The sequence below is a fragment of the Rhinopithecus bieti genome, unplaced genomic scaffold (assembly GCF_001698545.2).
Source record: "Rhinopithecus bieti isolate Rb0 unplaced genomic scaffold, ASM169854v2 scaffold_6513, whole genome shotgun sequence".
Classification (NCBI taxonomy): Eukaryota; Metazoa; Chordata; class Mammalia; order Primates; family Cercopithecidae; genus Rhinopithecus; species Rhinopithecus bieti.
The window spans coordinates 2,201,549-2,215,930 of record NW_016805931.1 but is presented as its reverse complement, the minus strand read 5'-3'; the positions used below and the strand labels follow the sequence as shown (position 1 = coordinate 2,215,930).

The window sequence follows — 14,382 nt, the reverse complement described above, 5'->3', positions numbered from 1 at the left end:
CTTGTGCATTTCTCAGATTAAACTTTTACTTAAGAACATTTACTGGATCAATGAATATAAATGTTTTTAAAAGCCATTATTACTTTTTTTCTTCAAAAGGCTATACTGCTTTATATATGATCAAGCACATCCTTACAATAACTGAATTACATCATTTAAAAAGTCTTCCATTATTTCAGTAAAAACTGGTATCTTTTTTTAAAAAATGAACATTTCTTTAGTTATCAGGTTGAATGAACAGTTTTTGTGTTTCTTAGCCCCTTAGAATTCTTTTCTGGTGCATATTCTCTTTATGCCCTTCATTTTCAATTGAATTTTAAATTTGTTTATCCTAATTGTTTTATTATTGTTTCCGGCATACCATTTAAAATTGTATGTAATCAGATCTCCAGATATACTTCCTCTGTATTTTCTTTTATTGATTTTAGATATAAAATAGTGGTTACACGAAACAAAAATCTACCCATCTGCATAGTACAATCTCAGTAATCAAGATAACTTTTGTGGCTCCCCCCCATGGATATGTGAATCCAAATAAATTTTTTTTTTTTTAACCTCAGAGAGAAACTTTCTATTTTAACTTTGGCTACTTGGTTTTAAGCTTCTGTTATTTTCCCCACAATAAAAGTTACAGAAATGTCACTCAAAAGGAAAAGGAGCTGGGTGTGGTGGCTCACACCTGTCCTCCCAGCACTTTGGGACGCTGAGGTGGAAGGAATGCTTGGGGCTAGGAGTTCAGCAGGCTGGAGAAATAAAGCTCATTTTTTTCATTTTATTTAGAAGAGATGAGGGGTAAAACAAAGATACCCAGGTTCTGGTTATACCTTTCCTCAAATGAACTGCATAACCTCTTGACTTCACTTACCGCTGTCACTGAACCATGCCAACTAGAAAATCTTCAATGTCCAAAAACTCCTAAAACTCTAGGATTCTAAAATTATTTCATTTAATCAAAATTAAAAAAATCCAAACATTTACTTTTTTCACAGATGAAGAAAACCTCTCTTCTCTTCACTGCACTCTTGTTGCGACCCTGTCACTTTTTCATTCTTCATTAATTTTGAGGTAGTTACAATACTTAACAGATTGACAGGATAAAGACAAGATTTAACCACTCAGAACAGTGCTTCTCAAACTGGGCACTTCGGGAATAATATAGAAGGTGCCCTGATAAAAGAAGCAGCACTTCCTTTGTGGAGTAATTTTTAAAAATCTAATTTTTACACTAAAACCAATAAAGCAATATACAGAACAGAAACAAGATTCACATGAATACTGCAGTTTTTAGCACAAAATGTCTATATACACACACACTCTCACATGACTTTTAACAACATATATATACACATACACACACCCACATATTTTTTAAGAGACAGGGTCTTGTTCTGTCACCTAGGCTGGAGTGCAGTAGTGCAATCATAGGTCACTGGAGCCTTGAACTCCTGGGTTCAAGCGATCCTCCTGCCTTGACCTCTTGAATAATTGGGACTACAGGTATCACCACTCCCAGCTAATTATTTTACTTCTGTAGAGACAGGGTATCCCTATGTTGCCCAGACGGGTCTTGAACTCCTGGGCTCAAGCGATCCTTCTGCCTCTGTCTCCCAACATGCTGGGATTACAGGCACAAGCCACCATGCCCAGAGAACCTTTAATATCTTCACCCTTGATTTTAACTTGAAAGCCAAGATTCAATAATTAAATCATTTTAGAGCAACTTAACAAGTAGATATAAAAAATTACCCCTAAAATTAAAAGTAACACTGGATTAATGCTTTGAAATCCTTAAAAAGTACTAACCTGTTTTCTGAACTAGATGTAGAAGTACTAGATGATGACAATGTATGAGAATTTGACATGCGTGAAACAAACTTCTGGATGGTGTTACGAGATGGAGCTTTGATCCTTGAGCTACGCCTACTGTGATATTTCTGGAACAAACTCTCAACCTAACATTGGAAAAAGACAGTAACAATGATATTTGTGCCATAATTACACATATGAAGAGTTCTACAGACTGAGCTATTTATCTTTTATTTGCATGTTTTTCCTAAAGTTGATTTAAGAGCTTCAAAATAAAAACACATTATAGTTTACTAAGGACAACATTCGTACGGCAGGTCAGTGTTGTTTTTTTCAAGCTAGAAGAAAAACTTTAGTAAATATCTCATGAGAACTATTTATAAGCATCAACTAATTCTTACACACCTTCACACCTTTCAAAAGGTCACTGTCTAAACTTAAAGAAGGAGAAATTTTAAGAATATATCATAAGAATATGCTGACAATTTTACTCTAAGCATTTATTAAAAACTACCTCAAAATTCTTTAAAGTTTTTCTCCATAACATCGGGTCTGAAGGTTCTAGTTGAAACACCCGGAGCATTACAAACAGCAGATGAATACAGAATGTTCCACGTCCACAGCTGCAGTTCTGAAGAGTTAAAAAGAAAACCTATAGGTTAATACATCTGTGGCTCATCATTAGAACTTCTAAATTTATCACTTTACAGTATTTCCAACTTTTTATACTAAAGTTTCTATTAATTCATATTCTTCATTATCTTTATACATAAGAAAATCTACAACTATTTCCATGATTTAATCTCTCATTTCCATTGAATTTATTATATAGATCAAATTTCTATTCTATGGTATATTAAGATAGTAAAACCTCATGAATACATTAAAGAAAATATTAGCCTAAAATACATTTTAAGTTTACTTTTGTCTACTAAAGGGAATTAAATGATCCAAATTTAAGAACATTATAGTATATAAATTTGAGGTAGTACCATATACTACTACTAATAAAATAAAATGGTGACAAATCCTACCTGAGGCCCAATAAATACCCGGTATTTATTGTCTGGGCTGTCTCCTCCAATCAGGAAAGAGTTGGGCCCTATCTGCTGCAGTAAGTACAGTCTGGCCCGCATCACTTTGTTAACACGGCGATTTGTTTCCTCAGGGCTATATGGTGAGAAGCCATCTGGTGAAGGGGCTCTTCGGGGTGGTGTGATTCTGCCACTCTGAAACTTTACAACATTTTTTTTTTATTAGGTATGTTTCTCATTTCTTAATTAAGAAACTATTATCCACCAGCTGGGCGCGGTGGCTCATGCCTGTAATCCCAGCACTTTGGGAGGCCGAGGTGGGCGGATCATGAGGTCAGGAGATTCAGATCATCCTGGCTAACATGGTGAAACCCGTCTCTACTAAAAAATCAGCCAGGTGTGATGGCACACGCCTGTAATCCCAGCTACTCGGGAGGCTGAGGCAGGAGAATCACTTGAACATTTATTACCCTTAATTATTTAATTAGGTATCCAAAAAAACTGGAATTTCCACTGGACATTGATGTAAAGACCAAGTCCTAGGAAAATTAGTACAGTGAGAGTGTTATATATTACCCTCACCACAGGAGAGTTTTTCTCAGCTTCCACAAATTTGTTTTTATTGAGGAAGAGTCCTGCAGAGTGTATGCTGGGAGGCATTCCACGGCAGCGTTTGTAAATTTCCAGTTATAAAGAAGATTAATAAAGCCTTCAATAGATCCCAGAAAGCTGGATGTTTAATTTTTACTACTAGACACAGCATTCTGCCTGCTTATGATATATACTTTTTATGCTTTTGTTTTGGTTTATATTAGATGTTTCAAAGAACTCAAATGTTTATAGAATAATTTATAAAATTACCACATAGTTCTCTCTCAGCCAGATATTTACCAACATTTATGGGGATGACCAAGATTTTAAAAGTCTTTGTGCTAGGATGAAGAGATGCCAACAGCCCCCCAAGTGTTCTAGTATCCCAGCTGAAGCAACAGGCATGTGAGTGAAGAAGCTGAGCCTGCTGAGCCCTGCCCAATCTGCAGATTCATGAGCTAGTAACTGATTATTGTTTTAAGTTAAAAAAAATCAATAACTAATTTAAAGGTGTTTTAACATATAGCCAACAACCACTGTTGGGCATCAGGTTTTACTGTAAAATGTTTTTGCTTTAAATGTATTTTTTAACGAACTGATGTACCTTAATAACTCCAGATCTTAACAAAAACCCGAATTCCTCTTGTGGTCACTATCTCAACCATTTTTCCAATCATTTGTTCTTCAAAGTTAGAAAGTGAGTCTTTTTTTTTTTTTTTTTTTTTTTTCTGAGACAAAGTCTCACTCTGTCACCCAGGCTGGAGTACAGTGGCACGATCTCAGCTCACTGCAAGCTCTGCCTCCTAGGTTCATGCCATTCTCCTGCCTCAGCCTCTGAAGTAGCTGGGACTACAGGTGGCCGCCACCATGCCCGGCTAACTGTTTTGTATTTTTCAGTGGAGACAGGAGTCTTAACATGCATTTCCACCACTAGAAGTCTCTCTCTCTCACATGAATTTACCACCTATCTTTTTGCAAATTTCTTTGATGTTTAGCTTAATACAGAAGACAGCTAAGATTCTCATAGCTGCTTCTGCATTCAATCTGCTGTGATATGACGTTTTGATTAAAGTATATGAAAGGAAATTTGGCCTCACACAGATATGCAGATGTAAAAGGAAGGAATATTTTAATAGCTGTTTTTTTTTTTTTTTTTTGGAGTCTCATTCTGTCGCCCAGGCTGGAGAGCAGTGGTATGATCTCGGCTCAATGCAACTTCTGCCTCACTGCAACTTCTGCCTCCCGGGTTCAAGCAATTCTCTCTGCCTCAGCCTGTAAAGTAGCTGAGATTACAGGTGCCTAACACTACGCCTGGCTAATTTTTGTATTTTTAGTAGAGACGGGGTTTCACCATGTTGGCCAGGCTGGTCTTGAATTCCTGACCTCAAGTGATCCGCCCACCGTGGCCTCCCAAAGTGATAGGATTATAGGTGTCAGCCACTGCACTTGGCCGCCTGTTCAAATAATGATGAATATTCTTTGGTACTATACCAAAGCTCAAAACACGGTTTCTTAAAGGCAGTTGTAATGTGGAATCTGAAACCACATCAACAAACTTTTCCTACTGGCACATTAAAAATCCAAATGGTGTTATTTTACATTTTGAATGTATCTTTTACCTAGGAATGATTTTGTTGTTATAATACACTGATCATGTGGAAAATATTGGTTAAGTTAAGCAGATCTTCCAAATGTTCACATATTTCATTATACAGCATGAAAAGAATCATATTTGCTATCACCAATCTTATCAGGAAAGTCTAAGCACTGGGAAGCTGTCAAGCTCATAGTGGTGGATAGTAGCTTTCTAAAATTCTAATTTTTGTTTTGACATCTCAACTTTTAACACTGGTGAAAAAATATTTAAGTTGTTTTTTTGTTTTTTTGGTTTTTTTTTGAGATGGAGTTTCACTGTTGTCGTCCAGGCCGGAATGCAATGGTGCAATCTAGGCTCATTGCAACCTCTGCCTCCTGGGTTCAAGCGATTCTCCTGCCTCAGCCCCCGAGTAGCTGGGATTACAGGCATCTGCCACCATGCCTGGCTAATTTTTGTATTTTCAGTAGAGATGAGGTTTCACCATGTTGGCTAGGCTGCTCTCGAACTCCTGACCTCAGGTGATCCGCCCACCTCAGCCTCCCAAAGAGGCAGGATTATAGCCACCGCTCCTGGCCTTAAGTTGCTTTTCTTGAAGTGACAGTCTAATTCATCTTAAGAAAAATGTCTTCCAAATACCCAAATCTAAATAATCATAGTTTGTTGGTCACTCATTTCATGTTCCATGAAAGAACTAGTTCGGCTTGCAACTCTAACAACCGCACAAATACTTCTCCTTGAGAAACTATTGTATTTTGGTATGTAGAAGTGCTTTATGCATGCATCCCGTTTCATCACACACAATATTACAAAGGCATGTATTTACTAAGAGTCAAGATTTAATAAAATTAATTTCTATTTCCTTGTCAAAGGCATTATCAAGTGTAACTGGCGTTTTTGTTTTTTTTTTTCTTTAATGGCTGATACATAGCAATAATGAATATAGTTTCTACAGCTGTAGCCTTAAATTGCGAAAAGGCACCACTGCAAATATCAATGCAGGGAAAGAGGCAAACAACATCCCAGTTTTATCACAAAATTAGTTTTGACCTAATAGACCCCAGAAAGGGTCTCAGGAACCGCCTCCCCCCCTCCATCCTCAGGTGTTTAAATGCAGATTATATTTTGAATAAAATGCAGATTATATTTTGAAAACTGATGTTCTAACAGATGGCTGGACAGTCTTTTCTCTGTTATAAATGAATCTAAAAATTATAAAAACTAACATATCCGTTGTAACATTAACTTACAGGCACTGGGGAAACTCTTTTTCTCCTTACTCCTGGAGATTCTGATTTCACTGTGCGACCTGATGGGGAGTTGCCAGGAGAAGGACTGCGTCGGCCTTTGGAAGCTGGTGAAGCCGCACTCGCCTGGGCCTCTCCTGGAGACTCAGCTGCCAAGTGATTCATTTCAGATCCATCTCCTTTAACTGGGATTGGTTTTACCACCTGAATCAAAGTATTCCAATATTTTGATTACTTAAAAATATAAAAGGTAAGTAAATGTAAATATCATAGACTAGGAAATAAACTTAACGAGCTTTTGTTATGAAATACACCAGTATACCAGACAACATATCAACTTTTATTATTACTTTAAGCTATTAATGTAAAAGACTATTTTTACCTACACAAATTCCAGTCATTCAGGATTTAACACTAGTTAAAATGCAACCTCCTCCCTTACAATTTTGTAATGCATACAAAACTGCAGAAATGGTATTATTTGTTATATACCCTAACTCATTTAACACTCAAAAGTAACAAAGGTTATTAAACAAATGTGAAAAATAAGCACTCATAACTTCTATAGTCAACTCATTCAACTACTAGATCAAAGATCTAGGTACATTTTTATTTGTTTTGACAAAATGTAGGACCCTGAAACAACACTGGGCATAATTTCAAATAGTTTGATGACTATGCAATCATTTTGCCCTGCTTTTGTGTGTGTGTGGTTTTTTACGTTATATCACAATAATAGGTTAGACACATTATCTCAGAAAACCAAAAGAGGCTACAAGTGTAAAGATCAATTTCTCAGACAGAAATGCAGTTTACAAGACCTGCCCTTTTTTTTTTTTTAAATTAAGGCTTTCAGACCTAATCTAGCCATGACCAAAGGCCAAACTCCACAGCCTTGTACAACTGCAGACCTTTCTGGACTTTCTCCCACTGCTCCTGTTCTACAGCCAGTTGCTGTGTTCACCAAACTTGCCTGACCCTTCCTCCTCCTGTGCTTTCCACTCACTCTCCTCCTAATTTAATACTCATCTCCAGCCTGCAGCACCCCAGGAGTACACCTTCACATGAGGAAAATTTACCCATTTTTTTAGACTCAGTTAGAATTCTTCCTTTTATGAAACTCCCCTGAAGTCTACCAGCATGACATTCTTTCTCTTTCCTAAGTCCCTATTGCTCTTCTGCCCATCCCACACATTTGGCACCTAGTCACAAGTTGCTTTGTGATATTTCATGTATTACTCTATTTATTACATATAAGTCTAATTTTCCCATTTGGAGATATTTACACTTTATGTTTCAAGAATGATCTGACACAACTTACTCAAAGTATAAAAACAGAATCAGACCTCCAAAGTAAACAGTAAACTTCTTAAGGATAATATGAAATCTGTAAACCATAAAATGTAGGGTGGCATAATTAAGCTTAAGGACTATGTGTTATGCATCTTATTCCACACATCTCTTTCCTCTTCACGCATGTCTTATATACAGACAAGGTACTTAGGTATTTGCTAGAAAGTGAACAGTATAAAAACCGAAATTCTGTCTTAGAGAACTGGATATCCTTAGTTCATATGTAATAAAGAACAAACGGCTGGCTCATTTTTAAAAAGTTGTGATTTATGCCCTACGTTATTCTCAAAAGATTTAGGCTCTGTTTGAACACCTCCATCTAAAGGAGCTCAGAAAGCAGAACATTCAAACTTCAGATGGCTGTTTGTTTAAAAGTTCTTTATATTAACTGAGTAGTAATACGCCCTTTTAACTGCCAACCTTCTACAAGATGTTTCAACAGCACTTTCTCTTCTCTAAGATAAATCCTTAATTTCTTCATATTCATCTTCTGGCACAAATAGCTAAAATGGTGAGGGGTTCCCACCACACCACCTCACATAAGTAAAAAATGGAAGAAACGTAGAAACTTAGCTGTAAAGACAAAGACTCATGGGCCCATAGTAACTTAAAGTGCTGGTATGGAAAGGAACAATTAGATTTATTCTGTAGAATTCCATGGGTTAGAATTAGAACCAGCGGGTAAAATATTCCCGACAGACTGCAGCTCAGTAATGAGGATATCGAAAGCCGCAGAGATTACGGAGTTAAGTCAGACACGAGTCAGTACTACACATCTAAGAGAGCTTTCGGAGGCAATGGAAATGTGCTAAAACTGCACTGCCGAAAGGGCAGCCATTGGCCACATGTGGTTACTGAGCATTTGAAATGTGGTTGGTGAGACTGAGGAACTACATTTTTACTTTTATTTACATCCAATTAATTTAAATCTAAACTTAAATAGGCATATGGGATGAATGCAGGGCAGACAATCATTTGGCAGGGGTGTACTTTAGACCTTTGTCAAAGTTTAGATAAATTTTAAGTTGCCGTGTCTGTTTTAAAAGAACAAAATAAACACAAACTTGCTGATAGAGATAAGTGCTAGGATACTGTAATACTTCTTCCTTTGTAAGAATGAAGACACACATTTCATGATGGTATTCTTGTAAGAATATATATTCTTACACCTATAGCAAAGGACAGAGTATCCCTGCTTTTTAAAATCTAGGACTCTAGATTTTCTTTCATCAAACCCCATACATTTTTAATTTATCTTAATCCCCATGGGTCTATTAAACTTTTTTTTTTTCCAAGTCAAATGAGGGTAACATGCTGACATTGTAACAAAGTTGGAGAAATGCACATCTTACCCATGCATGTAAAAACCCAATCATTACACTTATGAATTACTGCAATTAAATATTTTCTTTCCCAGAAGATTTCTGAAATTAAGATTCTTGGATCCTGTCTTAGAGATAAAACATCTAAAAAAAACTGGAAAAATTCTTTTTAAAATTTAGAAAGTACAGTATAAAACTCCAATGAAAGGATTTTAGATACTGACATGAGAGGGTAGTCTTGGTTTAAGCATTTACTCCTCCACCAAACACAACAGTTAAGTTCCCAGAACAGTTTAAGTTGTTTAATGAGCGTAGTTTTAATTACGGTTTCTTCCAAATGACCGCAATATCAAGTAATTAAAACTACTACATTTAAAATGAAGAAGAAAAGCTTACAAGAAGATCTATTTATGCTTACTTTTCCATTTCCTCCTATGCTGTCTTCCTTATAGCTGGTAACCCATAGCCACTTACCACAGGCCCTCGCCTATTTCTCCTTTCCAACCATTCGTGCTTCCAGGCTGGCATACAGGTTGCCTTCAGTTTCTCCCTGATCATTCGTTCCTCTGGACGATCATCCATCTTGTGCAACCCTTTGAGAGTTTCTTTATTCTCCATCTCACGACTAAAATGAATGGAGAAACAAAGAAAATGAGAAATTTACATATGAAAGATAATTTCCAAGAACAAATGGTTCTATTTTATACTTCCAATGGACATGTAATAAAAAAGCTAACTGCTAAAAACCCCAAATGACTTAAAGCTTGAAAAGATTCTGAATTATATATTACTGACATATATCATGCAGACCTTTGTTCCACTGTAGTTAACAAAATGAATCCCGAGACATTAAGCACCGTATTAACAAATACATTCACTAAGACTGCATTGTTTTCAATTCTACCACCCAAGTATATAACAAATATTTAGAAGGGTGTATTACTATGCTTTTATCCCAGGATTTCCAATACATTAAGTCAATACAGACAGAATCTGGTGGATATGCTCATTTATCTGAAATAAACTCAATAAATATTTAATAAGTGAAGTGAAACTTAACTGCATCATCTATGATCCCAAAACATTTTTTCATAGCCTACATGATTAAATTTTTATTTTCAGAGAACAGTGATTTCTGACAAGCACTTGGGGTACTCTATAAAGAATAAAAATTATCAGTACAAACCATTTGATCTTTACTCCATTAAATGGTGTGGATTTACCAGAATAAAACAATCTCTAAACTAAGAACGTTTGAGAATTAACTCTACAAAGCCTAATAGGCAAAGCATCAACCTCACGAAAATCACTAATTTTAAAATATACCCACATCCCCATGAGCATACACGCATACACGATATGCACACATTTGAAAACCTGATTCATAAGCATGCAGTTAAAGCAACTGCACCTTGGGATTAGTAACAACTTTACAAATACTAAGCTAATTTCAGTAACTATTTTGAAAAGTTTATAAAGCTAGAGAACAGTTTTTCTACACTGATACGAAAAGGAAATACTCAAGGAAATACCAAAGACAAGAACCTCAAGTTTACTAAAAAGACAAATTCAAACTCCTCTAGGAATTTTCCAGCTAATCACAACTACGAAGTACAATCTTCAGAGAATCAGCCAAAGAAAAAAAAGAAGAAACTACTTAAAAATAAATATTCACTAGAAAGGAAACAGTTAACCGGTTTCACTGAAGCATCAAGACTGTGAGGAAAGTAGAAGCCAAAATATTAAACACCTCTGTATCAGCGACTGACCTAGATATTTTTAGAAATACAAAGAATACTTAACATTTGGTTTGAAACTTGCAAATGGGCATTAAGACCACAGAGTAAAATATTTCCTTACAGACACACACACACACACAAATACTGTTATATAGAAGCAATATGAGATTTTCAAAAAGTATGAAAAAAGGAGGATTATCTCATTTACCTATACGTGCTTGGCTGCTTTTTATGTTGATCATAAAATATAAATGGTAGGGGATGTGTAGAAGAATGTAAGAGAGGGAGGGAGGAGAAGGAAAGAGGAAGGAGGGATGGAAAGAAGGGAAGAAGGCAGAGAAGAAAGGAGGAGGAGGAGGAAAAGGAGGGAGAGGAAGGGAGAGAAAGTGAGGTAAGGGTGAGGAACACAGGGGATAAAATGTCCTCCAAAAAATCCATCCTGCTCAGTTGGTACTTATTCCAGGGGGCTCAGCTTTGTAGGCAACTGAATTTATGTGGTGACTGCATACCAAAAATTCACTTCCAAGTCTTTAGTATTAAAAGCACTTTCCCCCTCCAGTAACAATGTTGCAAGAGGTGGTTTGGTTCCTAGGCTAGTTCCCAAAAAATAAGCCTCATAGTGGAACTGCAGTGCATTTTTATACCAGAAACTCCTGCGCTCCTGGACCAAGGTGCTCGATCGTCTTTCCTCTGGTCCTAGCTATCTCTCTTCCCACAAATCTGTTTCAGGAGTATCTCTTCTGTTATGGATTTTCAGTTTCTGTTCCTGGCCCCCAGTCAAACACACAAAGGACGTTCCTTGTCTAAACAAATCTTCCTGGATGGCGTGGCCTCCTTAAAGTCTAATTTGTCTCCTTCCTTTCCACTTGTTTGAAAATACTATAATCTTTTAGACCAATTTATTTTATTATAAATAATAGGGATAAGCATTCTAGCAGCTGAACTTTTACAAACATCTGAGATTCTTTTTTAAATTTTGTTTTACCTTATTTATGTTCAAGGGCTATGAGATTATTATTATTTTGAAATGGAGTTTTAGCTCTTGTTGCCCAGACTGGAGTGCAATGGCGCAACTGGCTCACTGCAACCTACTCCTCCCAGGTTCAAGTGATTCTCCTGCCTCAGCCTTCCAAGTAGCTGCTATTACAGGCATGTGCCACCACGCCCAGCTAATTTTGTGTTTTTAGTAGAGACAGGGTTTCACCATGTTGGTCAGGCTGGTCTCGAACTCCTGACATCAGGTGATCCACCCACCTCAGCCTCCCAAAGTGCTGGGATTACACCACGTTCGGCCTAAATTATTTCTTTAGAATAAATACCCAGAAATGGAAATGCTGGGTAAAAAATGTACACAAATGAAGACTTTTGATAATATGGGCAAATAATCTTCTAAAAAACATGTCTTCCATTCACACTTCCACCCAGGTCAAGCTGCTCTTACCTGGTCTGAATTAGCAACAGGCTCCTAAAGAGCTTCTTTAACTGAATCTTACCCAGATTTCACAGTGCAGCCAGGGTTACTTCCTCCATTAAAATCCTCTAGTGGCTTCCTCCTGGGTTTAGACTAAAATCCAAAATATTCAGCCCAACCTAAGTAGCCCTGCACCATGTAGTCTCACCTCAATTCCTGTCACCAGACCTGCACCCCCCGCTTCTTCACTGCCTCAATAACCCCACAATCTTTCCTACTCAGGGTTTCTGGACAGGCTGCTTCCTTTTCTGCCTACTTTTTACCTAATTTCTACCCACTCTCTAGATTTTCCTCAACTCCTCAGACTTTCCCAATTTCAATTAAGAGCTCCCAGTTCCATTCTTTCACAGCACTTGTATTTTTCCTTTAACATGGTTAATGCAGTTTGCAAAATGTTCCTCTCTTATGAACTGTAAGCTCCATGAGTGAGGGGACCATGTGTTATATCCATCTATACACCTAACATCTAAGCACGTCTGGCTCATAATAGGTATGAACATACATTAAGTGAATGATCACTTATTAACTCTGGCAGTCCTACAGCCTTCCTAGTTTTAAATTTTAATGACTATTCTTATTAACTTTTTAAATAATTCTGTATTTAATTAAGACTAAATTTGCAATTTAGATGTTATTCAGAACAATTTTCACTGTTCCTAAGTTAATCTGCAAATATAAACCAAAGTGTTTTTCCTAGTCTCTTTGTAATAATTATATGTCATTAATTCTAAAATTTGTATTTTTTCACATTTTAGTATCTGAAATCTGAATGCCTCTTGAAATCAAATGTTACTGTAATTTAACTGGCAGGTTTTTTTTTTTTTTTCCTTCATGGTATATAGAATAATGGTACAACTTACAACCACTGGGATCTTTGAATCAATGATATATACAGTAAATCCTATTATATTTGTCAGGAATAAATCATATCTACTCTGTTTAATTTCTCTCTGAAATGGAACCAAACTCTGAAATTTTTTTTTTACATACTTGTATTGTTTTATTATAATCCTAACATATAATCTTCCATAAACCAGGCATATATAGGGTTTTTATTTTTACCAGATGAGTGTGTATGTGTATGTATGGATGTATATAGCAGTGATTTGTCATCCAATTAATATATCACAGCCAAAGCAGGAAAAAAAACCTTTTTTTAACCAAAGCTAATCTAAACAGATAGCTGTAAAGTCACTGGGAGATAAGAGCCATCTCCAATTCATGTTGGTTAAACATGAATGTTTCGGGGAGTTATTTTGCCACACATTACCAAGAAACATACCTATTTTAAATAATAGCGTATATACTTCTGACCTTAAAAAAAAATAACAGATTTTTTAGTAAAACAATGTGTTTTGAGAAACTACTTTGAAGACTTAAAAATAAACAAAATTGTGGTTAGAAAAATATGAGAAACTTAAGAAATGTTACAGATCAAGCTTTATCTTCATTTCCTGTTTATTTAGGAAACATGAGGTTTCTTGGTTTTGGCTTCTAGACATTCCCAAGAATGAATTTGCGACTGACATAGAACTTCAAGAACGCTTACTCCCTGAGGTTAGGTTTCTAGTCCTAGACTCTTCCTAGACCTACAAAACTCACCTGCTAAAATCCAAGATGCTTCAACGGTCCCTTCTCAGGGAAACTGTAGTCAGTCCTCCCTTTATAATGTGGTGTCAGCCACTGTTGATTGTGCTAACTCTCTTGCAGGTCTCTCCTCTACTCTTCTATGAGGTCTTTTTCTCCTAGTTCTGTGTCTAATCATCTTCATCAGTACCATAAATTAGACCTTCTTTCTGGAGCCCCTTAAATACCAACTACGGCCCTCTTCTCATAGCACAAAAAAACTTCATAAATATACTATGATATTTTGCACCCATCTCTGCAGAAGACTTTTTTTTTTCCTGCCAGGAATATCCTTTGCCCTCTCAATATGGCTTCAATGAAGAATTTCCTACCACCATTCTAAGGCTGCTCTCTCCCCGCATGGTAAATATTCACTATATCATAACTATATCATAAAATTAAGTATATGTTTAAGTATCTGCTTCCTTGTCCACATTGTGAGCTCTTCCAGGACACGCTACCTCTCATTCATTGTTCTATCACACTGCCCAGTGTCCTGGATGGGCCAAAAAAGGTACCTGACACACTGCCCCCTTCTGGGAAGCCAGAGGGTCTGCCCAGTCCTAAGGGTGGTGGCTAATGCTTAAGGTGCTTTAAAC

The 14,382-nt window shown here is 36.6% G+C and overlaps 1 protein-coding gene across 1 annotated transcript in view; it reads right to left on the bottom strand.

Moving 5' to 3' along the window:
* Positions 1 to 14,382, bottom strand: part of MAP3K1 (mitogen-activated protein kinase kinase kinase 1) — an 80,040-nt gene that overhangs the window by 26,905 nt on the left and 38,753 nt on the right. The window contains exons 3-7 of the mRNA XM_017874167.1: positions 9,422 to 9,572; positions 6,276 to 6,476; positions 2,841 to 3,041; positions 2,321 to 2,437; positions 1,804 to 1,952 (exon numbers count right to left, since the gene is read on the bottom strand). Of these exons, the coding sequence (XP_017729656.1) occupies positions 1,804 to 1,952; positions 2,321 to 2,437; positions 2,841 to 3,041; positions 6,276 to 6,476; positions 9,422 to 9,572 (819 nt within the window). The remainder of the gene's footprint in view (positions 1 to 1,803; positions 1,953 to 2,320; positions 2,438 to 2,840; positions 3,042 to 6,275; positions 6,477 to 9,421; positions 9,573 to 14,382) is intronic.